At 56.4% G+C, this 27,988-nt stretch overlaps 1 protein-coding gene across 1 annotated transcript; it reads right to left on the bottom strand.

The window, feature by feature from the left end:
- Positions 1 to 77: 77 nt before the first annotated feature.
- On the bottom strand, positions 78 to 26,755 carry VWCE (von Willebrand factor C and EGF domains). The gene is made up of 20 exons (XM_049645286.1): positions 26,563 to 26,755; positions 24,001 to 24,095; positions 23,788 to 23,877; positions 23,356 to 23,484; positions 20,511 to 20,627; positions 18,141 to 18,257; positions 17,116 to 17,244; positions 15,703 to 16,115; positions 15,527 to 15,620; positions 14,209 to 14,291; positions 12,416 to 12,503; positions 10,616 to 10,701; positions 9,271 to 9,388; positions 8,673 to 8,758; positions 7,222 to 7,318; positions 5,761 to 5,843; positions 4,587 to 4,677; positions 4,423 to 4,505; positions 4,032 to 4,122; positions 78 to 1,073 (listed from the first exon to the last, which is right to left on the bottom strand). The coding sequence occupies exons 1-20, from the start codon at positions 26,670 to 26,672 to the stop codon at positions 478 to 480; spliced, it is 2,796 nt and encodes a 931-aa protein (XP_049501243.1). The 5' UTR covers positions 26,673 to 26,755; the 3' UTR covers positions 78 to 477.
- Positions 26,756 to 27,988: the final 1,233 nt, after the last annotated feature.

Raw genomic sequence — 27,988 nt, 5'->3', positions numbered from 1 at the left:
CACCGGTGGGCTCGGAGTGACATTTCCCCACCTTTCCAAAGGCGAGAAGTGAAGGAGTAGGGCAGCCGGCGGCGGAGGGGGGAAGACGGAGACAGCCTTTAATCGGGAAACCTCAGGGAGGGACGAGGGACGGCTGGAGGCACAATCCCAGGGGACTCCCAGGCCCTCTGACTCTTCTCCTCCAGAGCAGGGAGCTCAGCAGCCCCAGCCTTCCTTCCAAGACAGGCCGCCGTGGTGTCCGAGGAGAATGCGACCGTGGAGAATGCCGTTTGCCTCCTCTCACGGCACATTCCAAATGCTTCTTGGGGACAAGGCTGCATTGGACCCCGGGGACGTTCCCCCCCAGGAGCCCTGCAGCAGTGAGCCTCTGGCGTCGCCAGCCTCGGTCGCCCCAGAGCCTCCCTGCCAGCGCCCAGGGCCCCTGGCAGTTTTCTGTGTCCGAAGTCTCCCAGGCAGGGCCCTGAAGCCGAGGCCGGCTTACCCGGTGGATTCCTCCCCCTCTGAGGTCCCCGTGCGCGGGGGGCTGGGGCTGGCCATGACTGCCAGGGCCGCAGACAGTCTGGAGGCGGCGGGAGAGAGTCTGCGAGGCCGGAGGAGGGTGGCGGGGGTCTCTGAGGGGCTGGGGGCCGTCGTGGAACGGGCTGACGGTTCAGTCAGGACGATGGCAGGCGGAGAGGGCCGTCTGGTCGCTGTCTGGGCTCCAGATGAGGATTCAGGCTCTGGGGTTACAGGAGGAGGCCCAGGAGCTCCAGGAGCGGCTAGAGGTAGAGTGGAGGCTCTTGGAAGGATCAAAGGCCCCGGGGAGGGCTGGGAGGCCCCCGGCTCCCCTGGGAATGTGCCCCCAGGCCCCGGATGGGGTGAGGGTGAGGCCTGGTCTCCTGAGGGGCTCGTGGGTAGAGTCTGCGTGGTGGTCACGTTCGTTCTGAGGAGGAGCTGGAGAACATGGGGCACTGGTCTCTCAGGCAACGCTGCTGGGGGGCCTGGGCACGAGCTACAGTTCACCGGGGCCTCAGTGTCCCCACGGGGGCTCCGAGCTGCCTTGCCAGACTCCACGGCTCTTCTTTCCAGGGAATCTAGAGAGAAGAGGAGGAATCAAGATGCACATTGGTTCTCCGGACTGCCGAGGCGGCTCTGGGATGAGTTGCCCTGGGGACAGAGGCCACACACACCTGGTAAGGACCAGCTGGCGCCTGCCTCCAGGGAGAGACCAAAAGGGAACCTTGAATAGAGGGGGGCAATCCCCCAAAGTCACTCTGCCAAGCATTGGCTCTGTGACGTTGTATAAGGCACATAACTCCCTTGGGCCTCGGTGTCCTCATCTGTAAAATGGGCATCATCAGACATACAAAGTCACTCTGAGGACTGTATGAACGGTGCATGGGAAATCTCAGCCTAAACCCGGATGTTAAGGACGGACGGACGTTGGGTGATAACCATGTGTCCGTGGAGGTTCGTGGATTGTGGCAAACGGACCATCTGGTACAGGATGTTCGTGACAGGGGAGGCTGTACCGTCTGCTCATTTTTCCTGTACCTAAAACTGCTCTAAAAAAATAAAGTCTATTGAAAAAAAAAAAAACTTTTTGGAGTCTCAGCCTGGAGCCTGGCACGTCATAAGGGCTTGGCACACGGGCAGAGAACAAGCAAAGGAAGAGGCTTAAGCCGAGAGAGCGAGGAGTGAAGACGCATAAGAAGGGAGAATATTGGAGGGGCGCCTGGATGGCTTGGTCGGTTGAGCGTCTGACTTCGGCTCAGGTCATGATCTCACGGTCCGTGAGTTCGAGCCCCGCATCAGGCTCTGTGCTGACAGCTCAGAGCCTGGAGCCTGTTTCAGATTCTGTGTCTCCCTCTCTCTCTGCCCCTCCCCTGTTCATGCTCTGTCTCTGTCTCAAAAATTAATAAACGTTAAAAAAATTAAAAAAAAAAAAAAAGAAGGGAGGGTATTGGAGAAAGGTATGATCAGAAGGAGACAGATGCTGTCAAATCCATAAAACCTGGAATGATTACATTTTACTTTTTAGAATTTAAAAAAAATTTTTTTTAACGTTTATTTATTTTAGAGACAGAGCATGAACAGGGGAGGGGCACAGAGAGAGGGAGACACAGAATCTGAAGCAGTTCCAGGCTCTGAGCTGTCAGCACAGAGCCTGACGCGGGGCTCGAGCTCACAGACTGAGATCATGACCTGAGCCGAAGTCGGACGCTTAACCGACTGAGCCACCCAGGCGCCCCTACTTTTTAGAATTTTTGTAATGTTTTCTTATTTATTTTTGAGGTGGGGGATAGAATGCAAGCAGGGGAGGGACAGAGACAGCGGGAGACGCAGAATCCGAAGCAGGCTCCAGGCTCCAATCTGTCAGCACAGAGCCCCACGCTGGGCTCGAACTCACGAGCCGTGAGATCGTGACATGAGCGAAAATCGGACATTTAACCGACTTCATTCCAGGTGACCCTGGAATGATTTTAAAAATCATCTGAAAGACGGACACACAACTCTGAATATACCCGAAGGCACGGAACTATATGCTTTGAGTGTGTGAATTAAGTGGCGCATGAATTACATCTCAAGAAAACTGTTATGTTTATTAAGTAGCAAAAGGAAACAATTCATATTCTATTTCAGCAAAAAGTGGCTTCTCCCTAAAAGGAGCTATTGTTAGGAAGAGGCGCATGGCGAATGGAGCCAAAGGTGGAGTGTCCCGGGAGAAGCGGCCAGGCTCTGCACCTTACCTCCTTGGGCCTCTGTTTCCCCTTGTGAAGGCAAGACAGCACGGGGCAAGGAATCGGAGAGACCCCGGCTTGAGCCCAACACCAGCAGCTAGAGCTTGAGTGGTGATCTTGAGGTCTGTGGGTTCGAGCCCCGTGCGCCCCAAGCACGGAGCCTGCTTGGGATTCTCTCCCTCTCTCTGCCCCTCCCTCAGTAGCGCGCGCGCTCTCTCTCTCTCTCAAAATAAATAAACATTAAAAAAAAAACCATACAATAGCCACACGTAAGGTACTTTACGGGCGTGTTAAATTGGAAAAATTAAATTCAAGGCACATGGTGTAGAGCTGGAGGACGTGTGGGGAGCCGGCTACCCCACGGCAAGTTGCCGCTCGGTCGAGGGGCCCCGTCTGGTGACGCGCTGTCATGCTGCTGGGGTCCCCGCGCCACACCCCCCCCCCCCCCCCCCCCCCCCCGCCCAGGATTCCACCTGCTAACCACAGGGCCCCGACACAACTCACAAAGTGTGAAAAGAACAAAGTTGTAGGACCCAAGATTTTTCACAGCAGGTCCATTATGGATAGACAGAAAAAGAAGAAGAATCGAGAAACTGTCCAAACGTCAGCTTAAAAGTCAGAGGGTGAGCAAACCGGAGTATCTGGGGGCTTTTTACAACGGCCAGCTCTGGGCTACGTCGGTACTTTAAAGCCATGTGTTATGGCACTTTGTCTGGGTCCTATCTGTACCTCTGCAGAAAGAGCCACACGGGTGGACCCTCATGATGGAATGGACAAAAAAATGAAAATCGTGTTCAGCAGTCAGGACAACGCAGGAGCTACAAAGCATCAACTCTGGGCTCAAATCCCGGCTCTCCTGCCCATCAGTTACGTGACCTTGAGCGTGCCCCTCCACCCCTCTGCACTCTGTTTCCTCACCAGGAAATTGGAGATGGTAACACCTAGTATTCAGGACATACTGTGGTTACTCCCCTGCCAAGTTGATTCAGTTCCTAAATAGTGGGGTGTTTTTGTTGTTGTTGTTGTTGTTGTTGTTGGAAAAGGGAGAAAGAGGAGAAAAAGAGATTAAGGGAGGAGGTAATGAAGGAAAAGGGACACAGGTGTCACGGATGTGGCACAAGGGACGCTGGATGAGGATGAGCGAGCCCAGGCTTGTCCTCGCCGCGTGCTGGCGGTGTGGCCTCGAGCCAGACGCGTTCCCCCGCTGAGCCTGGGTGTCTCACACCCAGCCCTTTACAAGTTCTCCGTTTCTGGCAAGAGCAAAGTGCAGGAAGACAGTGGAGAAGCCCCAGGGCCCAGAGGCCCGCTCACCTGGACAGGAGGGACAGCAGTCCCCAGGGGGCGTGGAGGGGTCCGAGCAGGCCGGCTGGCAGGGCACCTTCTCACAGCTCACCTCTCCCAGCTGGGAAGCACAGGGACACACGTGAGGAAGCCCCATCCCGTCCCAGGACGGCACCCCACGCGCCTCTTACGCCCACAGAAAGCTCCTGGGACAGAGGCGGAACAGCAGGGCCGCTTTAAGGAGACCACAAAGAGGGAGGATACCATCAAATCTGGAGGCATGCTGGCCGGCAATTAAAGCTGGGAAGGCAGGAGGAAGGCGGGCTTATGTTGGCTGAGGGGACTTACAGTTTTGCAAAGGGACAACAGGCCAGACGCAGTCCCTGGCCGGGCAGCCCCTGCGTCCCCAGGCCCAGCTTACCTGGCACGTGCACTGGGTACAAGGCTCATCGTCCAAGGTGAACACCTGGCCGTTCACCACTTTCCTTCCCTCGTAGTTGCAATCTGCGGGGGCAGAGGGGACAGGGCCATGAGGGCCAAGGCCCAGCTGGGAGCCTCGGACATAGGGGTGCTGGTCCCACTCACCTCTGCAGACCGGGCAGCATTCCCCGTCGGGGTGGAAAGGGTAGGTGCAGGTGATGGGGCAGTCCACCGGGGAGCAGGCCACCGAGCCCAGCTGCGGGACACAGAAAACACACAAGGCCTTTTGCTCCGAGCAGCTGATGGGACACTCGGGAAGGACAGCCGCATAACCACGGAGCGACCATCGGAGCCACCACGGTTGGGGGAGAGGTTCATTCACTCAGTCTGTCTTCTCGACAGAACGCAAGCCCCACAGAGCCAAGGGCCTGGCCTTGACGGTGCCGCTCATCTTTCAACAGGTCCCTGCCGATCAAATCCACAAAATACCCAGGAAAGGTGAGCACCAGAAACCGAGGAGACAGAAGGACCCGGAAGGCTGAAGCTCCCGGAAGCACGTGAACAAATAAGGCCACTCAGAGGCCCGAGACGTTCACCCTGAGTTTCTCTGTTTCTGTAGACCTTGTCCCTTTCCACTCGGCGTGCTCACTCGACTGGCCTCGGACGTTTCCAGCGTGACAAGGAATAGGACTTTTTCCCCCATTTTCCAAACACTAAATGATCTTAACTATCTCGCATGCTTTTTCAGACCGAGAGGCAGCCTGGCTTAGGGGCAAAGGTTCACCTCCTGGAGCGCAGACTCAGAACACTACGATTCGATTCTTGGCACTCGAGTGGACCAGCGTGAGAATCTTGAGGGAAGGACTTCGTCTCTCTGTGCCTCAGTTTCCTCACCTAGCAGATGGACATGACCCTGGCACCTACCTCAGAGGATTCCCCCGAAGATTAACTGAGCTCATGCAGAGAGAGGGCCGAGAGCTGGATCGGCACACAGCAAGAACTCGATAATGGGAGTATATCACAGATTCCAGCTCAGAGTCCTGGGCTTGAGGCCTTCACCTGCACCCTCAGCGAGCACGCACGTGTTTACTACTGGGAGCCCCCAGGACTCCCCCTGATCACCCAGAAGCGGAGGGCTTTCGCTGGGCAGGCTTAAAAAATATTTCTCTGGCCCCGAGTAAAGATTCACCCTCGGTAGGGCCGGAGGGAGCCAACTTTCACCGTGACCCAGGATGACTTTTCTCTTGGAAGGTTCTGGATTTTGCCTCCAAGGTTCATGAGCAGGGGTCAGTGTCTGTGGAGTTTCCACAGACGGGGGTCAGGTCTGGGTGGTCCTTACCAGGCAGATGCAGCTCAGACACGGGTCCAGCACGGATGGGAAGGTCTGGTTGTTGTAGAAGATTCTGCCTGTGTAGGTGCAGCCTGCCAGAGAAAGCAGGGGGTGAGCGCCAGCCAGGAAGGTGGCTGGTGACCAGGTGCCTGCCAAGGATGAAGGTCCAAGAGTTTTCTGGGAAGCAAAGGTCAGGCCAGCCCCAGGCAGTCGGCGCGGGGTTTGGAGAAGAGACAAAACACAGGTCTGGATTGGGCGCGGACTTTTTTTTTTTTTTTTTTTTTTGGCACTGGACTTAGCAGAGGGGTCAGAGTGGCTCTTCTTCCAGGGAGGGAAGCGTTTCCTCCCCTGCCCCTCACCGGGCAAGATCAAGCCGGGGGGACTGGGAGACACAACCTGAGAGCCCGGCACCACAGCCATCCTCTCTGCTCCCCCATCGACCCCCCACCTTCCAGAACATTCCCCCACACCGCCTCCCTCCGCTTCCCCAAGCCCGCAGAGGCCAGATCTGAGGGCTGCCACCTCGATGCCATTTATCACATTCGAGTAAGTACAAAAGGAGGTGACAGGACAACAGGTAACTCTTTTTTCATGTATATATGTTAGATACATTATTTGTTACTTATGGATACATGTTATAGATATGTTATATATATAAAGATACTTATGTCTTGAAAAGAGATGAAAAAAACAAAACCATGAGGCTAAAGATGATAAGGGGCCTTTTTAAATTGTTTTTATTTTTGCTCTCTGTATGTTTTCAATACTTTTGAAATAATAGAACAGGTGAAATTAATATAAAAAAAATAAGTATCGGGGAGCCTGGCTGGCTCAGTTGCAAGAGCGTGTGACTGTTGAACTTGGGGTTATAAGTTCATGTCCCACGTTGGGTGTAGACATTATGTAAAAATAAAATTTTAAAAAGTGGAAAAAAGTATCATTTTTTAAAGTTTACTTATTTTGAGAGAGAGAGAGAGAGAGAGAGAACACTCATGCAAACAGGCAGAGAGAGAGAGAGAGAGAGAGACAGAGAATCCCAAGCAGGCTCCACACTGTCAGCGCAGAGCCTGATGAGGGGCTCAATCCCACAAACTGTAAGATCATGACTTGAAATCAAGAGTCGGACACTCAAGTGACTGAGCCACCCAGGCACCCCCAAAAAGTATCATTTTTATATTCTCTCACTGTTCCCTGTTTCACAGGTATGAACCTTTGTCACCCCACCTAGGCTACAAACTCAGCATATCTTTCTCTCTGCTTCTAGCACCCAGACCGGGCCTGCCTTGGGCAAACTGCTTTACGAACCACCCCCCTCACTTTCCTCATCTGTAAAATGGGTTTCTCCCATGGGGCTGTTGTGAGGATGACCGGAGATAAAGCCTGTGTGGTCCTGTCTGGAGGAAGCTGGGGCAGGGTGAGCCCAGATGTGGGGGGGAGGGGTGCTGTGTAGCCCCACAAGCAGGGAATTACCTGCTGAACAGTCCGGACAGCACTGTCCAGGGATCCGAATTGGGTGAGGGCAGGAGTCCACGCAGTCTGTCCTCTTGCAGCTCACTGAGCCATCTGCCTGAAGGAAGGAAGAACTTCACCCAGACCCCACCTGACACACCGGGCCCGGCCTCCTTGCCCAACCCCACCCTCCCCCCCACCAGAGAGGGCAATGCCTCAGACTGGCCAAGGCTTGCCTGGAGGGCGCCATGATGCAGCTAGGACGTGGCAGGTACCCCCACACAGAGGACCGGCTCCTTGGGAAAGGGGGTGTGAGCCTTCCGGGAAGGCTTCCCTATCTAAGGACAAGGAAGGTCAGAACGGGGTTTTGGTCTCCTCGGCTTCCTGTCCTTCTCTGGCAACAGCCAAAGCTCACCACCACCCCATCCAAATTCTCTCAGCTTTTCCCTGGAACCCTGGCTCACCCCAAACCTATAGAGTACAATAAAATCCTATTTTTATAGAAAACTATTCCACCGGAAATGTCTATTTCAGAAGACAAAAGCACCACATACGGTTTCTTTTCTTCCCTCCGAGAATCTGAACGTTGACAAAGCTTTCTTAGACTACGAGTGCCCTGGGTCAGTCACAAAGGGGAAAGGCAGCGGAGGTACCCTCCTCCCGACTGTAATCCCAAGGAAACGTTCCCAAGTTCTGCAAGGGTCTAAGGCTTTTTAACAAATGGCGCATCCAAGGTACTTGGGGGCTGTGCCTCTCAAAAGCCGGTGTGCACATGGGTCACCGGGGATTAAAATGCAGATTCTGAGCCCGGAGGTCTGAGCAGCCTGGAGATGGTGCGTGTCCAACAGGCTCCAGGTGATGCCGAGGACACCGCCGGTGCAGGGACCTCATTTTGAGAAATAAAGCTCTAAGCTCCGAGGCATGAATCAAGAACTCGAAACAAAAGCCGACGTGCGTACTTAACGAGCCGAAACAATAGTGTTTCTTGGTAAGTGGCTATGTTGGCATATCGGGGTCAACCGGACTCTAAAGCTCGAGCACCCCCTCCTTATCCATTTCTGATGAACTGAGGTCACAGATTCACGTTCCCGAAGGAAACACTGCAGCTTCGCAGGAAAGGCCTGCACTACTGAGCCGCGGGCTGTTACGCCCCTTCAGTTACCTGTTCCCCGGGGAAACCTGCTCTTGGGACCCGAGTCCTCGCAAGCAGCGTGTGGCACCCCATTTAGGCAGGCTGCCAAGCTCCGCTGTTCCAAAAGAGCTACCGAGGACAGAAGAAACTGGGTCCCAGCCCCTCCTGTAAACATGGAACCTGCCAGCATGGGAGGGAGACGAGGGGCGGGCTGAGGTGGCCCGGCTTCTGGAGCAGGGGGTGCCCGGCCCGGAGGGCCCGCGCAGGGCAGAAGGGCTTGCTCGGGGCGAGGCAGGGACCGCCGGGGGAAGCAGCTGAAGGCGTGCACGCTGTCATTCACCTGGCAGATGCATAACTCACAGGGGTCACCGGGAGACCAGATCTGTCCAATAGGAAACTCAACCCCGTTGTCGTCGAGAGAGCAGCCTGGCCGGGGGACAGTGAGGGAGAAAGCTCGGGTGGGCGCGAGCGCCGAGGAGGTGCTGAGCGCCCGCCGGACCTACAGCAACACCCCACCAAGGACAGCCGCCTCTGCTCGCTCACACTGCCCAGGCAGCTCCCCAGGTGTCTGTCCCGCCACCTGCTGGACCCAGGGGCTGCCCGCAGCTGTCTGTGGGGTCCCTCAGTTAGTGACTCTTCCCTCCAAACGTGTGCCCAGTTCACACAGGCACCTCGCACAGACATACACTTAACATACAAACCCATAAACACACATAAACCTACAAACCCATTCACACACACACGGGCACACTCGCACAAATACTGCAAACACACACACACACACACACACACACACACACACACACACTCACAGAGACATACATGCTTACAGAAACACACACCCTAAGTCTTTGCACGCAAAGCTCAGCCTCCCTCCTGGAGGGCATCGCCATGGGCTGGAGGGCATCGCCCTGGGGTGCAGGGCTGGGGGCCCTCACCTGTCATGGGTGTGGGCTCCCGGCAGGTGAAGCAGCACTGTCCAGGGCCCAGCCACCACTCCTCTCGGGGACAATCCAGTTCCGGACATGGTGTGAAGGAACATTCCACCTCCCCGTTCTGGAAGAGAACCAGGCACACGGGCCAGTGAGGGCAGCTCCCTGGCCCTGGGCCATCTGAAAGCTGAAGAGGAGGCTGCCAGGCTGCTGCTGTCATTCTCCTCAAAGTGACAAAGAATCTCCAGGGATGGGGGTGGGGGTGGCTGGGGGGAGGCCAGGAGCACGTTCTGGGATGTCCCAGCTGTTGGGCTGGGGGTCTCCGCCTGCCCGGGCCATAGCCCCAGCACCCCTTCCCTTCACTTGTGCAACAGCCTTCTGCTCTCACCCCAGTACACCCTCACTCTGCAGCCACAGAACGTTCTCGTGCACCAATATGATCGCACGGCTCCACCAATTAAAACCGGTCATCAGCTCTGCCAAGTCCAGAGCCCTCAGCCTGGCCAGAAAAGCCCTTCCTGAGTCTGTGGGAGAGGCTGTGAGGCCCCCTCCTCCCCGCGACCCCTTCCTCTAAGGACCGCCTTTGGTTGACAGCCGCCGAGTCCTTCAGGTGCCTGGATGGTTCCTTCACCCCCACTTCCCGGAGAGCAGAGGGAGTGCATACAACTAACTGATGCGAGCTCCCTGATCTCTGCACACACCCGTCTCTGCCGTGCAACTCCTTCCAGAGCTCCCTGTGGAGTCAGCCTGAGACCCCGTCTTCACCTGGCTCCTTCCTCTGCCCTTGGCTGCCATTCCGAAGATGACTTACACGAGAATCCTGCCCCAGGCCCTGCTTCTCAGACCCCAACTCAAGGACCCTCCCTATGCACAGCTGCCTCTCTGGCCTAGTCTCTTGCACTCTGTGCCCCAGGCAGCAGGGACACGTTCAGGCCTTAGAACGGGCTGTGCGTTCTCGCTTCTGCCGGGCACACCTGCCTCAGGCTCCTCTCCCTCACCCCTCAGGTGTCAACTTAACATCCCTCCTCCAAGAAGCCTTCCCTTCCGGTGAGGAGCCCCGGTCATCAGCCCACAGCCCACCTAGGCTGTGGGCTCCCTGAAAGAGGGGACTGGGGCTGTCTTGTGCTTAGCTGTGTCCCCAGCATTTGGCATTGCTCTGGGCACACAGTAGGTACTCTATAAATAGCTCTGCTGAAGGGTGAACTCCAAGGAGACTGTGGGCAGGCCTTGGTGAACGCGAGTAATGCCCCTGCTGCCTCAGTTTCCCTTCTGCCATGTGGCAGCTCCTAGTCTCCTGGTCGAGGCATGCTGGGAAAGTCCTGCGCCCTGCTCCCCTCCCCCACCCACCTACCTGGCAGACACAGGTGGTACACTCATCACCTCCCACACTGAACACAGCCCCGTCTGCGTACCACCGGCCGTGGAAATAGCATCTCACTGCAGAGGAGAAAGGGAGAGGCAGCTAAAGAGAAAGGGGAACAGTGGGGAGGGGAGGGGCCCTCGGGAAGCTAACACTCCCATCATGCCCTCCAGCATACCCCACACTCAGGGAGCCAACCGCTCCCCTCCAAACCCTTGACAAAAAAAAATAAGATGTTGCTTAAAAACTGATGGAGAGTGAGTCATGTGCAAACTAAGGTCCTTAACCAAAAAGGGAGGGAATCCCGGAATAACTAAAGAGTAAGAAAAAAAAAAAAAGAAGAAATGAAAAGAGACTGGCCCAGACACCCAAGACAAGGTCTGGGACAAATGACATCCCCTGGAGGTAGGGAGGAGTCAGTGAGAGCCTCTCCTCTGAAGACTGCCCCCCTACAGATAAAAACAGCCTAGGGGCGCCTGGGTGGCTCAGTCGGTTAAGCCTCCCCTCTGACTTTGACTCAGGTCATGATCTTGTGGTTTGTGAGTTCAAGCCCCGTGTCGGGCTCTGTGCTGACAGCTCAGAGCCTGGAGCCTGCTTTGAATTCTGTGTCTCCTCTCTCTGCCCCTCCCATGCTCATGCTCTGTCTCTCTCTGTCTCTCAATAATAAATAAACGTTAAAAAAAGTTTTTTTTTTTTTTAAAAACAGCCTAAAAATTGGCCCAGGTCCCCCTGGCTTAGACCGCCTTCGGTTCAAATCCCAGCTACGCAACCCACTAGGGAGGGATTCAAGGGGACATACTTAATTTGTCTAAGCCACAATCTTTTCATCTGTAGAATGGGGTTGATAAGAGCTGACAAAGGCTCCTACTTCATAGGCAGTATATTACCTATTCAGAAATGTCTTAGCTGAAAATAATACTTAAAAGTTAAGAAAATAATTTTTCAGGGGCGCCTGGGTGGCTCAGTTGGTTAGGCATCCGACTTCGGCTCAGGTCATGATTTCACAGATCGTGGGTGTGAGCCCCACGTCTGGCTCTGTGCTGTCAGCACAGAGCCTGGAGCCTGCTTGGGATTCTGTCTCTCTCTCTCTCTTTCTCTCTCTCTGCCCCTCCCCCACTCGCACTCAGTCTTTCTCTCTCTCAAATAAATAAATATTTTTTAAAACGTTAAACAAATTTAAAAATTAAAAAAAAAAAAGAATTTTTTTAAAGAACACCAGCTTTGAAATCAGGCAGCCTTGATTTCCAGTTCTGTTCTGATATTAACTGGTCGTTATGTCTCTGGGCAGCAATGACTTCCATGAGCCTCAGTTTCATCATCTATGAAATGGGCCTCTGAATCGTACTCCCTCAAGGCTGTGCCACATGGATTCAATGAGATCAAGGGCTGGCAGGCAGCAGCACAGAGCCGTCGGGGAACATTTGTGATGATGATGAGGTCATCCCAGGAAAAGAGAACCACATTTTCAACAAAGGACCAACTCATTAGTGGGGAAGGGGAGACGCCCTTCTAGTCTCAAGACAGAGCCATGCCAAGGATGGACTCACACCCCTTCCTGGCCGTGCTGAAGGCGCCTCCTAGAGCAGGGGCAGACTGGGCTATGAGCCCAATCTAGCATCTAAAGCACTATGCACATAGTAGGCGCTCAGTTAAGCTGGCACTTTGAAATGCTTCACTTGATTGGAGTTTCTGAAGCAAAACTCAATCTCCTTCCCCTGCTCTGTTCACCCTGCTCCCAAACACACACACAAAAGCCGAGTCCCCCACCCGGAACCCCAAAGACTCACTTACCTGGAATACAAGTACAACAATCTGACTTCAGGGGGGTCTGACAGGGGCCGGGAGGACACTCAGGGGACATGCAGGACACATTTCCGGCCTGAGGAGGGGAGAGGTGGTGGTGGGTGGGGGCAGAGGGGAGGAGGGGAACCAGGCCCCAAGGCCCCTCAAGCTCATTCCCTATCTCACGCCACCCCTCAAGCTTCCTGTCCAAGACCAAAGCCTCCGAAAGGAAGCCATCCCAAACCTTTTGAATGCCACCATGGTGACAACAAGGACAGTGTGCAGGGACTTAGTTCCTGGCATTTGCTACGGTGTGGTGAGAACATCTTCCCACAGCACATAGAAGCTTCTGGAAGGATGCCGGGAAGAGGCAAACAGAGGTTCCTCCGTCAAAGACACCTTCCTGTACATCTGAGTTTTGAACCATGTGACTCTATTGGCTATTCAAAGAATTAAATTTAAAACTTACTTTTTTATTAAAAAATATTTTTAACATTTATTTATTGTGAGAGAGAGAGAGAGAGAGAGAGAGAGAGAGAGTGTGTGTGTGTGTGTGTGTGAGCAGGGGAGGATGAGAGAGAGAGGGAGGGCGAGACAGAATCCCAAGCAGGCTCTGCACTATTAGCACAGAGCCCGACGTGGGGCTCGAACCCACGAACTGTGAGATCATGACCTGAACCAAGAGTCAGATGCTTAACGGACTGAGCCACCGGGGTGCCCGTTAAGACTTAATTTTAAATTTGAAGTTAAGGCAAAAAAATAAAAAATAAAAATCCCCCGCCTCAAAAAAATAAAAAAATAAAAAATAACCCCCCCCCCCCCGCCCCCACCTCTGGAGCAGCAAGAGGTGAGTTGCAGTGTTTGCTCCTCCACGAACGAGTCGTGTGACTCTGGACAATGTCCATCACCTCACTTAGCCTCAGTCTCCCTATCCGTGAGATGGGGTAGAAGAGGTGCCTCTGTCAGGGATCGCTGAGGATACACACAATGACATGATCCACGAAAGTGCTTGGCCACTGCGTGTGTGTGGCACACAGGAAGAGCCCAGTAAAGCGTGGAGGTGGCTGTCTACCTGCCTCACCCCCCATCGCACACTGCAGCCTCTGCGGTCACCTCCAGGCCAGTGATGGTCAGAGGCTGGTAGTGAGGGTTGGCGATCAGAGCCCGGGCCTTGGATACAGACAGACCTCTTGGCACCTCCCGGCCTCGGTCTTTTCATCTGTGGAACAGGGACAGTAAAGCCGACCCAGACGAGCTGCCAGGAGCCTCGGGTAAGGCAACAGATGAAAGGCCCCAAGCCCCGTGCCTGGTGCACACTGCGTGCTCATAATCAAATCTGTGTGACGGCACCTGGCGTCACAGTAGGAACACAGTAGGTCCTTCATAACCATTCTTACAGAAGTGAATTTGCCTAAAGCGAAATAATACTCTTAACAAGCGGCGTCTGGTAATAAGCCTCCTCCCTCCCAGATGTGGATACCTTTATTGTGCTGGCAAATATTTTGCCTGGAGAGAAAAACAGCCTCCCTGGTGGGAAGTTTCCGAGGGAGTTTCATCCCCTCCCCTTCCTAGACAGATGGACCCTGTTTGCCTGTTGGCTCTTTCCTGCTCAGCAGAAGCCTCCCTGACTCCACAGACCCCCACGCCTTTAAATTCGACAGATTCCAACCAAAATCCACAACCTGGGAACTCTCCTTCCATTTGACAAGCTCACTTTTAACACCCGATCTTTCCCTCTTCCTCTAAAACCCCCAAAGGTTAGGAAAACACCCGCGAGGCTTCAGGGCTCTTGTGAGGCTCACCATGCAGACACAGACGGTGCAGTTCTCATTGGCAGGTGAAAACACGTCCCCTTCGGCTCGGATGACGCCACTGTGAAAACAGCCTTTGAAAGACAAACAAGAGTGGAGGCATCAGACCTCTTCAAAGTGGTGGAAGCTTGAGATCTCATTACTTTTCCAGGCATAATGTACCTGGAACATTCTCTCACTAGCCAGGATGTCCTGGGAGTGGCAGATCCAGGCACCCAGAACTGTGCAGTCCTAGGACCCCCCCCCCCCCGGAGGGGTAAGCAAGAGACACCCACATCAGATGGCCCAGGAGGGCTCCATTGGTGTCTGTAAACCTAGAACTATATGCAGGACCTGGCATATTTTCCCCATAAGGCAGGAAAGGCAGCCAGACAGCCCTGGGTTCAAAACCTGGCCTGTCCATTCAGGAACCCGGGTGACCTTGGACATGTCACTTAGCCTCTCTGGACTCAGTTGTCTTTATCATAAAATGGGAACACCACTGTGGGCAGGGACTTGGACGGATCCACAGCCATTCGCAATCAGGGCTCAGTATAGAGCAGGAACGTGGTAAGAGGCCACGAACATCCTAAAGACACCACTAAGTCTATGCTCATTCTAACCCTTAGGAAGATGTCTTCACTGCTGTTTCACTCGCAGTGGCCTCAGCATCTTATCACCGGAGCTTCAGAGAACGCAGCAGTTCCGGCCCCCCCACCCTCCCAGGTCTACTGAAGGAGAAGCTGCATTGTAACAAGATCCCAGGGATTCGTGTGCCAGTGAGTTTTGCCAAGCTCTGTTTGAAGGACTCGTTAAGATTCAGGGTCATTATCCTTGCAGCAACGGGAAGCCGATGAAAAACTGTAAACAGATCATGGGAGGGAATTGGAAAGAGGACAGGATTGATGAAGGATCCCTCCTCTGGTTGTGGGAGGGGAGTTGGGACAGGGAAGGGGACATCTGGAGAAGGGAGATGTGGAGGAACTCACTGAATGAATGAATGAATGAATGAGGCTCAAAAAGGATCCCCAAAAGATGGAAAATTCCCCTTGAGGGATACCACAGCGTGGACCAGTGGGTCTCAAAGTGTGGTTCTTGAACCAGCAACTTCAGCATCCCCTGGGAACTTGCTGGAAACGCAAGTGCCCAGGCCCTACCCCATGCCTAATAAATCAGAAGCTCTGGGGGTGAGGCCCCCAGATTCTAGTGATTCAGGTGATTCTAATGTACCCCAAAGTTAGAGAACAGCCTTTCAGCTGCAGAAGGGCTGGGGAAGAAAAGAAGCAGGATCATGAGGGGGACTCTTAGCCTCCCCCAGACCAGCTCCCACCTGTGCACGACGGGCAGCAGCCTCCATCTTCGGAGGGAATCGGGTGGGAACAAGCAGCTTCACACATCACCTTTTCACAGCTCACCTCCCCGTTCTGGAAGCAGAAGCAGGACTTCCAGCCATCACGAGGCCCCGGACACTGGACCAGAGCAGCCCCCAGGACCCCTTCCACCTACCTGGCACCGGCACTGGGAACACCCAGCCTCTGTCCAGCGGCTTCCGGACTCATACGTGGCTCCCAGGTGCCAACAGGCAGAGGACCCTGGTGCCAACCACGTGGCCTCTGGGCCCCTGGGCAAGTAAGGAGTCACCTCCTGTAGTTGCGAGGGAGGTCCCAGGGTTCCCAGGAGGGAGGCACTAGGCACAGGAGTGGCCACCAGGGTGGCTGGCGGCCAAGTGTGTGGTGCAGGGGTGGGAGACAGCAGGCTGGTGGTCCTGACGCCAGCTGGGGGCCCCGGGGCTCCGGAAGGAGGGCTGTGTCCAGGAGAGAGGGCAGGCCGGCCCGCCTCCGGGAGCAGCAGTAGCATTTTGGGCGGGTGCTGCAGGGGCTGCAGGATGGCAGAGGGGGCCAGCACGGCTTTGGGGAAAGCTGAAACGGAAGCACGGGGGTCTCTTGAGGGAGGCAGCAGCAGTGGCAGGAGGCGAGACTGCAGCCCACCGCCAGTCACTGAAATGTCTGTGGACCAGTTTTTCTTCATCAGCATTAAGAGTCTAATACCCCCAGTTCACCCCAGACCAAGGGGGCTACAGTGACCATCACACAAGGCTGAGGGGAAAGCACTACAGGAGCAGGCCCAAGTGACAAGTTGGGAGTGGGTCCCCTGCTGCCCCGCCCAGACGTGGCTTCCCAAGAGGGGATGCTGAGGCTGGGGATGAAGGAACAGCCCGGGGAAAGCTTGCCATGGGCTAGAAAGAGCATCTTCGGCATTTAGATGATCGGAAACGCATGTTTTTAGGCACACTGTCAAAGTATGGCAGAGCGAACTGATGCCACATCGTCCAAAGTGTCCCTGGGAGCCCAGGTTACTGCGACTCCTGTCACGTGCTCCTCTCCCCGCCCCCCCCCCCCCCCCCCCCCCACCGTTTACCATTTGGGGGAAAACAAAAGGGTTAGGGAAACAGTAAAATGACAAGGGAGGACGAATGGGTAAAGAAGTAGAAGGAAGAAGTGAGAAAGAAAGTGAAGAGTTGGAAATAACAAAATGAATTGAAAAAGAATGGGTAGAAAAGGAAAAAGGCCCAGCGCTGGGAGGGCAGGGCCAGGGCAGGGGCGTGGCTTGGGTGGGACGGGGGGCGTGGCTTGGGGAAACAGGCCTAAGGATGGAGCTGGAGGGCGGGGCCCGGTTGGGACGGGACCGGGGCCTGAGGGGACGGGCCTAATGTTGGGGCGGCGCCTTGGAGCTGTAGGGCGGGGCCTGGGGAAACTGGCCAAAGGTTGGGGCTGGAGGGCGTGGCCTGGGTGGGAGGGGGCGGAGCCTGCGGGCTGGAGGGAGGGGGGCTGGGTGGGACGGGGGCGGGGCCTGGTAAAACCCGGCCCAAGGTTGGGACGGAGCTGGGGCCTAGGAGGGCAAGTATGAACGGTCGCTCACCTTCACAGGACACGCGGTCAGCTCGGAGCCTGAAACCAGGTCGGCATGTGCACAGGAAGCTGCCCACGGTGTTATGGCAGGAATGGTGACAGACTCGCCTCTCCAGAGGCCTCCGACACTCGTTTACATCTGCAGGAGAGCCTTGCTGCCAACAGCCGCCTTGTTGAGGCTACTTCTTCCTCCATCCCTGGGCCCAGAAGAGACTGGGAGACTCTCCCAGCCATGTTCTGACAGGGTCCATCCCTACCTCAGAGTGTGGGAGGTGACTCAGATGTCTAGGAGTGGGGCCACAATCTACTGCTAGTCCCTTTGGAAGGTTCATACATCCAGTTGGCGTTTAATGGATGCACCGGTGACTCATCCCCCAGCACCACGCAGCAGTGGTTACACGCTGGCTGGTGGGGACAAGCCCTGCTGGGAATGTCATCTCCAAACCTCCCACCATCCCACGGGCCAGGTTTGAGATGGTGCAGCCCCTTCTGAAAAGAGTCTCGAAAATCACGGCACTGCTTCAAGGTAGGCTTCGGGACAAATACCAAACTCCACCAGAACAAGGTCTGTTTTCAGGCCCACGGGACCCCACCTTCAACCCATGAGCCAAGCTTGAGCCAAACATGCCAATACCTTTCTGGAAATATCTGCTAATGGGCTGAGAAAACAGGGGTCTCCTTCTAAACCAGAGGAACCAAGACTAACACGCTTTATTTACCAAGGGGAGCAAAGGCAGTCAAGAAAATGGGTGAGCAGAGAGGAATCCTTGGGGTGTATCTGGGAGAGGGGTGGAAGAGGAACATAACAGGATGAAAGTTGCATGTGGCCAGGAAAAGTCCAAGACAGGGTCTTCCGTGAGGAGCCACGCCAACCCCAGGAAAAGGCAGGCTCTGAGCAGACGCTCAAGTGCTTATGGGCTCCAGGCAGCCAGGAGGTCCAGACTGCTGGCCCGTCCCCATCCCTGGGCTCGCCCTGTCCAGGTGACCGGTGGCTGGCAGCCTAACCATGAAGACAACAGGGTCCCCCCACCTTACCTACACAGGAGTGCCGGTTGCCATGGAGATGGAAACCCGGTCTACAGGAACACCTGTAGCTGCCGATGCTGTTTCTACACCTCTGCTGACAGGGGGTCCCGAGGCATTCGTCAGTGTCTGGAAGGGACCAGGGCAAGCCTGAAGGTCATTTCCCCCCCCACGGAGTATTGGAATGGTGTGCTCCCCCGTCTTCCTCTCCTGTTTCCATCCTCAGGGCCGTGAAGGACCATCTTAAACCCTCTCTTTCTCACCACCCACATTCAGCCTATCAGTGACATTCTCCCTGGACCAGCCCTCTTCTCTCCATCCTCACTGCCCTACCATAGCCTGGGCTGCCTTTGCGTCTAGTCTGGAGAAGAGTAATGGCCTCACGCAGCTCCCCTGTGCCCCTCCTAAGCCATCTGCTACCTGGCCTCCAGGCTGTTCTGTGCAAAGGGCACCTCTCTGATCAGGCCACTCTCTGCTCCCACAGGCACCACTGTGGTACCAATGCTGCACCATAGCTCTCGACCCCCCGGGCGGCCTTTCCTACCTCCTTCCCTGCCCCTCACCTTTGTTCTGCCATCGTCTAAATGCACCATGTTCTTGGGGGCCTCCCTCTTGGCCCATGTTCTTTTGTCTGCCTGGCATGCCTGTGCATCTTGACTGGGGGCAAACTCCTACTCATACCTCAAAACTCAACTTCTATAGCACCTCCTCTGTCAAAGCTTCCCCAGACCATCGTTTGAAATCATGAAAAGCTGGAAATAATCCACGTTCATCAATAAAAGAAGAGTTGGTAAACTAAGGGGTGTTTGTGCTGCAGAGCAGCAGGAAGCAGTTAAAAAGAACAAGGCAGTGGGGTGCCTGGGTGGCTCAGTCGGTTAAGCGTCCGACTTCAGCTCAGGTCATGATCTCACAGTTCGTGGGTTCGAGCCCCGTGTCGGGCTCTGTGCTGACAGCTCAGAGCCTGGAGCCTGCTTCAGATTCTATGTCTCCCTCTCTCTCTGCTCCTCCCCCGCTCATGTTCTGTCTCTCTCTCCTTCAAAAATAAATAAAAACATTAAAAAAAAAAAAAAAAAAAAAAAAAAAGGAACAAGGCAGGTTTGTTTGCCCGGATGTGGAGACACCTTCGCGACAGGTTGCTGAGAGGAGAAAAAGCAGGGAGAGGAACAACTGGGTTCAAGTCCCAGCCCTAACATGATCTTGGGCAAGTTACTTAATTTCTTCAATTTCTCAGTGGTCCTATCAGGAAAACGGAAGTGAACAGTATCAACCTCACAGGATCAGTTTGAAATGGGAATGAAATGCCAAAAGGCACGCAAAGTGTGAGCACGGTGCCAGAATCCAGTTCTGCAACCGTCTGCTGCTCGTCTCTTGTCCTTAATTAGGTTTAGATGAGGTCTTGAGGCGGCTGGGGGGTGGGGGGGACCCTCGTGACGGGATCGTGCCCTTAGAGCTTGCTACCTCTACTTGTAAGAACCAGCAAGAAGTGACTGGCTACAAGCCAGGAAGGGCCTTCACCCGAAAGTGAATGGGCTGGCACCTTGACCTCGGACTTCCCGGCCTCCAGACACATGAGAACAAATTTCTGTTGTTAAAGCAGCCCACGCGGTGGGATTTTGTTACAGCAGCCGGAGAAGGCTAAGACACCAGGGTTATTCCCCAGGCAGAGTAGAGAGAAGGAGGGGCAGAGAAGGTCTGGAACTAGCAACTTTTAAAACTTATTTTCCCATTTACGACCATTTCAAACAATAGAAAATAATAGCGCAGGTTCATGGGGCAGCTTTCCCCTCATCTGCCTCGTTTAAGAGAGAATGCTTCCTTCTGTAAGTCATCTTAAAGGAAAGGGTGACTATGTTCAAAGATCTCCCTCATCCTGTCCACTCAGGAGCAAAGACTCCTTCCTCTCCCCGGAGCTCCCCCAGCACTGACTCCTCACCCCAACCTCGTTCTGCCTCTCCCCACCAGACTGGGGGCAGGTGGAACTAATGAATGCAGGGGGTGAATGACTGCAGCAGGCACGGCGTCCCACGTCCCATGTCCCACGAGGCCCTCCCTCACCTCGGTGGCCTCCTCCACCCAGCCCCTAGCTCTCCCCTAGGCCTCTCCAGCCCCCTCCCTCCACCCTGCCGTGCCGGGTCAGAGCAAGGGCCCTAGGGTCGACATGCCAGGATTCAAGCTGACTCCAGTGTTTACTGACAGAACGGCCTTGGGTGAGCCTCAGTTTTCCCATCAGCAAAATGGGGGTGATACAATATCTCCCTCAGGGGGCCATGGGGAAGGTAAGACGCAGTAATGCACGGACGAAGTGCACATGTTGGGCTGGGTAGGGCCGCGCCTTCAACTCAGAGCCCAGCAGCGGTGGTCACCTGTCCCTGGGCCACTCACCTCGGCAGCTGTGGCGGTCGGCAGACAGCTGCATGCCGGGCCCACACTCACACACAAATCCGCCTTCTGTGTTCACGCACTGGCCCTCGCAGGAGGAGCTTAAGCATTCGTCAATGTCTGGGAAGAGAGAAAACATCTTTGCACGGACGACTCTGAACGTGGCTGCGTGCAGGGAAAAACTCTACCCCACAGGGACCCTGTCCGCGCAAGAAGCCCGCCTTCAGCCGGGTGGAACCCCCACCCGAGACAGAAAGACCAGGCCCCAGGAAGGTCATCGGCCATGAGGGAACCTCCAGGAAGCAGAGGCCGAGAGGCCAGGCTCCTGCTCTGTGACCCATGCAGACCAGATGACAGAGAGCATGGCTGAGACAGAACGATTTTCAATGGCCCCACCGCAGGGCGACCCTAGCAGGGCAGAGGAGACTGAACGGGGAGGCTCACTAAAGTCCACTAAATGTTTATTGAGCACCACCTGTACGCAGCCGATCTGGAGAGGGGGCCATTGAGGACACAAATGTGACCAAGACATGGCGCAGACTCTCCGGCTGGTTACGGTCTGGTAACATTTAAGAGCCACGACACATGCCTGTGAGGCCAGTGCACGGCCGGATGATACGTGCCCCCCCAGGTGACGCCCGGCCCCAGCGGCCGCTGGAGGAGCACTGGGCAGAGGACCAGGAGGCAGCAGGAGGAGGGGCCAGGCACAGAGACAGGGGCAGCGGGAGACAGGGCTGGAGCAGTGGGTTAAGGCTCGGCTGCGGAGTGCCGATGAGGCTCTGAGGCTTCTGCCCAGGGTGGGGTGACTGGATCCAAGTATCCTCCGGGGGGTGGGGGGGCGGGGAAGTTCAGGCCTGCAGGGTGAGGGGCACCAGGGGACAGAACTCCCCAGCCCCGCTTCATGGCATCCCTTCCTCCTCTAAGAACTGTGGTCCATGGTGGCTCTCAAGGACCCACAGCATCTGCAACTGCCCACTGCAGTCTGCATCCGAGTCTCCCGCCCCCTGGCCCCGTGCCTGCAGGACACCTGCATTCTCTGTACTTGCTCTCCCCACAGCGGGCCCCTCGGGACCACAACCGCCGCCTCTAGGAAGCCCACCTTGACTAACCCCATCCCACCGGGATCCCTCGTGGTGGCGGCCAGTGCTGCCCTGCTCGGTGCTAGCTCTGACACTCTTCTCTGGCTTTTCCTTGACCCAGTCCCCTGGGCAACAAGAAGTGTAGGCAGGAAGTACTCCCCATGAAAAACATTCAGGGGAGGATGAATTGCTTCAGCCTGCCTGAAGAGGATGTTGCAATGGGGCCCGAGCACCAACACTCCTTAGTGAGACCCTTGGCCCAATGGTTCTCCTTCTGAGAATACTGAGAGAGGCCGATGAGAAGCCTCCTTCCTGCAGCATTACTGACAGCGAAACACTGCAGGCGACCTAAATGAGGGACAGCAGTGACAGCAGCCACAGGCGTGGCCGGTAAAAATTCTGTTGTAAGGACTGTTCCCCACTCACCATATAAGGTGAGCAAAATAAGGAGCAAAAACTATGGATAAGGCATGACTGATGCCAATTTATAAAACACACAAATATGCATCACGCACACACACACACACACACACACACACACACACACACGGCCAGGGAAAAGGGAAGAAAAAACAAGTTCATTTTAGGAACAAATATCTAGGGACATCAGGGACATGTTTGTTTTCATCTTCTACCCTCCTTTTACTTTCCAAATGTTCCAAAATAAGTTGTTTTTCACTTTTATATTTGGGGAAGAGACCTTAGTTTTACAAAGTCCAAATTCAAAAAAAAGGCTTTCTTTCAACTCTCTGGAAAGATATGCAAGAAACTGGTCCCAGAGGCTGCCTCTGAGGAAGGTAACAGACTTGGCCTGTAAGAACTTTTTTAAAATCACATGGGGCGTGTGGGGGGCTCAGTCGGGTAAGCTTAGGACTTTGGCTCAGGTCAGGATCTGGTGGTTCATGAGTTCGAGCCCCGCCTCGGGCTCTGTGCTGGCAGCTCGGAGCCTGGAGCCTGCTTCGGATTCTGTGTCTCCCTCTTTCTCTCTCTGCCCCTCCCCACTTACTCTCGGTTTCTGTCTCTCAAAAATGAATAAACTTTAAAAAAAAATTTTTTAAAGGGGCGCCTAGGTGGCTCAGTCGGTTAAGCGTCTGACTTCGGACTTTGGCTCAGGTCATGATCTCCCAGTTTGTGCATTCAAGTCCCGTGTCAGGCTCTGTGCTGACGGCTCGGAGCCTGGAGCCTGCTTCAGATTCTGTGTCTCCCCTTCTCTCTCTCTGCCCCTCCCCCACTTGCTCTGTTTCTGTCTCTCAAAAATGAATCAACATTAACAAAAATTTTTTTTCATTAAAAAAAAAGAACTTTTTGAAATCACAAACGAATCACACTTTTACACAGTAATTATTGAGGTTTGCTTCCCTCAGTGACTCAAACATCACGTTCCCAAGGGAGCCTTCCGTGGTCAGCCCTGACTCCAGTCCTGGTTATCTGTCCCCCTGTGGGTCCGGCTCCAGGCACTTCACCACTTAGGGTCCCATCGCACGGGGCTGCGGTTACCCTTACTTGTCTCCCCTCCTCCGATTCCGAAGCGGGGGCCAACCCACGGCTCGTCACCGCAGCCCCTCGCTCAAGTTCCTGGCCCCGAGCTGCCCAAATATCTGTCAGATGGATATTTGGGCATCTGGAGGGCCGGCACCTCCCTGCCCACTCTCAAACCAGAGCTCTCCCCGGCTCAGCCTTGCCCTGCATCTCTCTGCAGACTGTTCTGGAAGGACGGCAGAGACAGAATCCCCTCTCGCCCCGTCCCCGCCAGCTCCCAGGTCTCTCACCCGTACACCTGATGCCGACAGCTGTCTCTGTCATGGTGAAGCCCACGGGGCACACCCGGGCCACCTCCTGACAGCCGCCATGGTTACAGGTAAGGTCACAGCCATACTCTCCACAGGGTCCGTGGGCTTCTGAAACAGGCAGCACACGGGTGAGCACACACCATGCCCCACTCCCGGCCGTCCCCACCTCAATTCTGCTGGGAAGGGGCTGGGGAGGCAGAAAGGCCCGATCGTAAATCCAGCACTGCCACTTACTAGCCATGAAACCCTGGGTGAGCCACTAACTTCTGTGCCTCAGTTTCCTCATCTATAAAATGGGGATGAGAATGCCCACCTAGGTGGTTGTCGGAAGATGATACTCTAAGACCAAACCCCGTGCCTGGCACATAGTCTCAGCCATGTCCCCCCCCCCCCCCCCTGCCACCCCGTTACCTGGGCAGGTGGCCCCTTGCTCTCCGTCCTGGCAGGAGCAGACGTTGGGAGCAATGCAGATACCCCTCCCGCAGCCAAAGGAGCAGAGGGCTGAGAGGAGAAATGCAGGTGAGGTAGTGGGGGCTGGGGCCCCCAATCTGCCCTATTTAGGCCAGCCCAGGGAGTGAGCGCCCTGCTGTGGAGGATGTTTGGGGCACAGGGACAGGCACTTACGAAGGGTGCAGTGCCCACTGCCCATGGATGGTGCCCAGCCAGGGCAGCAGCCACTCCCGAAGCCCGAGAGGCAGACGTGGGGGCCCAGCCGGCGTCTGGAAGAGAGGAGAGAATGCTTTTCCACATTTCCGCACCGGGCAAGGGACTGGTCTACCAGGCCGTGAAAGTCTCCCGGCCAGTCAACAAATAGTTCTCGAAACCTGCCAGAGGGGCAGTGGGAAGTCCCCAAAGAAAAACGACCCAGACAGTCTCTCCCGGAGGCAGGACAAAGAAAAAGGGGTGAGAGAACAGACATCAGCCTCCTACAGATACCTGCCACATGACAGAGGCAGAGTGGCCGGGAGAGAGGGGCCTCAGCACTGACGGGGAAAGATGGCAATGGCTGAAGAGCCCCAGGCATGGCTGCCGCAGGACCTTTGCACCTGCAGCTCTCGCCGTCAGGAAGGTTCTTCCTCAGAAACGCACCCAACTCTCTTCTGCCTTTACCCAGGTCTCTCGGCTCATGTACCTTCTCATAGAGATCCTTCTTGCCCACTCTTATCTTGCTTTATTCTTCTTCATAACACGTACTTTCTGGGGCATTCGGTTACTTATCAATTTGTTGATTCATTCATTGTCTGTCTCCCCTCTCATTCTCTGAGGACCAGGGCTTCATCTTTTTTGTTCACCTCAGTGTCAAAAGCGATGCCCGCCGGGCACATAGTATGTGCTCAGTAAATGGCAGTTGAGGGAAAGGTTGAGAAAGGAAGCCAGCAGAAGAGACAAAGGAGGAGGCCAGCCCCAGAGAAGCCAGAGAGAGGTCATTCCCCAGGTGACATCAATGTGGTGGGGGGGGGGCCAGCAAGCTGCCCAAAACAGCAAAGGGGAGCGTGTGCCTGACCCTGGGTGAGGCATAGCACTACAGCCAGGAGCAAGTCACTTTCCCCACCTTCAAGGGGCTCTGGGCAGACAAACAACCAGGCGGAAATGAAATAGCGTGACAAGTGCCACAATGGGACAGGCTTTGGAGTCCCAAGGAGGATCAGGGGAGGCTTCCTGGAAGGACAGAATCTAGGCTGAGGCAGGAAAAAGTAGAGTAGGGGCAGGCTGTGAGAGCGGAGGGGGGTGGGGGGTGCTCCAGGCAGAGGGAACAGCAGGTGCACAGTCCGGGAGGGGGATGGAGGTGGTGAGGGGAACTGGTCCTGTGATGGCCAGGCGCCGAGATGAAGCCTAGCCTGGTTCGAACTGGGAATCCCGGCACCGCAGGAGAGGGACAAGAAAGCCCTGCCCTACGGAGGCTGCTGGGAATAAGCTGCCACTCAGGCAGTCTACGGAGCACCCAGAACACGTGCCACGTGCTAGGTGCCGCAGCCGGCACTGGCCACATGGGAAAGGCAGACTCACTCCATGCCTGAGAGTATCTGTCAAGAGCCACAAGTGCTCCGGAAAGGGGAACTTTCGGCACACGGCAGTCCAGAAACATCTGCAGCAGACGGTCCCTGGAGCCTCAAAGACTCTCCCCTCTCTGAAGTTATCACAGAAGAAGCAAAGAAGCGCGGGGCTGGGGGGCTGGGGGGCTGGGGGTGGGAGGTGCTGGCAGTGATGTCCCACCCGCTACCCCTTGCTAGAGCGATTTTGTCAGCAGCCTGGGAAAGAGGAGCCAGCGCCTCTGGCTCCTCAGACGGGGCTCTGAAAGGGGCTGGGTGCCACCAGAGCGGCGGACGGAAGGATGTTCGCGAGGCTGGTGGAGCCGCGCCCTCGGGTGGGCGGCGGCCGAGCGCCCCGAGGAGCCTCCTAGGGCTGGCGGTGACGGGGAGACAGGTGGCTGGAAGGCTGTGAAACGCCGCGGGGGCCCGGCCCATCTGGGCAGGAACTGGCGGTGGCTGCGGAGCACACGTGCGAGCTGCGAGCCTGGCGGGGCCGCCCCCCTGCGCGCCCCCCGAGGCGGTGGCCGCGGGCCAGGCCGCCCGCTGACACCGTGTTCCCTCGCTCGGAGCATCACGCACACGCGGCGGCCCGGCCTCCGCCGGGAGGGGACTCGAGGGGAGGGTGGCATCAACCGGGAAAGAGCAAAGGGGCAAACACCCCACCCCCGCCCGCGCGCGCGCACAGGCGGAAACCGAAACGTGACCCGGGGAGAGCCCGGCGGTTCCAAGGTCCAGGGGCGTGCGTGCAGCCTGGACGCAGAGGAAGCCCCCAGCCCCGGCGCGGCCGGCGCGGCCGGGAGGCCCGTTCGCCAGCGACGACCAGCCGCTCCGGAGACCAGGTGGCACGTCCCGGGCTGCCCTCGCCAGGGGTCCGCGCGCCAGGGCAGACTCAGAGGGGCTCACTCAGCGCCTGGATCTCCATCCCCCCAGGTTCTTGTCAGGACAGCCCCTCCAGGGGCGCAGAACGGGTTCCCGCCCGGAGCACAGGCTGCTGTCTCTTTGTCCGGACCCCCCCCCCCCACGGGCTGCGCCCGCGCACGGACAGCGCCCGGGAGGGGAGCCCCGAGGCGCGGCTGCCGGCGGCTCCGGGGCGCCCTTCTGCCCCACGCCGGGAGCGCCCCTGCGGCGGGGCAGGGGAGGGGCTCGAGGCGCTTACCTCTCGGCCGCGAAATGCCCGGGTGGCTTCCTCCCGGTGTAGCCGCGGGCCGGGGCCCCCGGCAGCAGGAGCGCGACGCAGGCGGCCCGGAGGAGCAGTCCGGCCCACATGACCGGCGGCGGCGGGTCCCCCCGGCTCGGCTGGGCTCCGGCGCCGCGCGCGGGGGAGGGGGCTGCCGGCCCTCGCCCCTCCTCCTGGCGCCGCGGGGAGCGAACCAGCGAGCCCCGAGCTGGCACGCAGAGCCGAGCAGGGGGGCTGGGGACTCCGAGAGGAGGGGCCGGGGGCCGCGAGGGGACGCGGCGGACGGCTGTGGCGGGAGTGGGGGGGTGGGGGTGGGGGTCTCTGGCACCTCTGAGCGAAACGCACAAAAGGCAGCGCCGCCGGCCGGCCGGTGGCCTCTAGGGGAGGCGCGGAGCCCGGGGCTGGGGCAAAGATCAGGGACCCCTGGGGGCGGGGTTTCGGCCTCGGCCCACACCCCCTGCCCGGGTTTGGGAGTCAGCTTCCTGAGAAGGGCTGTGGGCGTCAGACTGAGGCCCTGGGAGGAAAGAGACTCCCGGAGCAAGGCTGGCGCGGGAGGCTGTGCGCCAGGGCATTGCCGGTCTCCGTGGAGCGGGAGTTGCCTGTGTTGTCACGAGAAGGTGGGACGCTGGGTCACTGCGCTGCTGGGCAGTTCTAGGCCGGCTCCCAGCCTGCCAACAGATCAGCACGCGAACCCTGGGTGCGCGGGGTCAGTGGATCCACCTGCGCCCCGGCCAGGGGGCACTAGCGGGTCTTGAACCCACAGGCTGCTCTTTGCCCATTTCTGCAGCTGCCCCAGGCCAACAATCGGAGACTGGTAGGCAGGGGAAGTGGATGAAAATCGGGATCGTCCAGCTGGGAGGAAGCTGGAAGGATGACCAGATTGTGTGCCCTCTGCCCTGTGCAGGAATCTTCCCTAGCGGCCCAGTTCCAATGAGTCAAGCTTTTGCTCAAACACTTCCAGGGATAAGGAACTCCCTGTCAAAAGGCAGCCCAATTCAGTTTTGAAGAACTACATTGGTTAGGAAGTGTAAAGAATCCCAGCTCCTTTGGTTCTGCCTCTACAGCTGCCCTCCTACAGGCCACCTTAGGCTGTCACTGAGACCCGTAATAACACCCGTGACCACAGACGAACATGGTGTGCCAACAACCGTCTGGACTCTTGTCTCCTTCCAGACACCATCCTTTTGTCAACACAGCCCAATAGGACTTGGCTTTCCCGGCATCCACATGAACCTAAGTTTCCAGTAGAGGTGTTCTTGGCTGTCATGTTTTTATGTTGTTATTGTTGTTCATTGAACGCAAGTTACTAAGCCAATCTCCCTCCCTGAACCTGTGAGGTCGACTTTTCGAAGATGTTCAAAGATAGGCCTGTTGTCTCACCTTGTCACGCTTGATCCATCTTCCA

Source organism: Panthera uncia, chromosome D1 (genome assembly GCF_023721935.1).
Source record: "Panthera uncia isolate 11264 chromosome D1, Puncia_PCG_1.0, whole genome shotgun sequence".
NCBI classification, from domain to species: domain Eukaryota; kingdom Metazoa; phylum Chordata; class Mammalia; order Carnivora; family Felidae; genus Panthera; species Panthera uncia.
The sequence above is the reverse complement of the archived record's forward strand: the minus strand, read 5'-3'. Positions and strand labels throughout refer to the sequence as shown.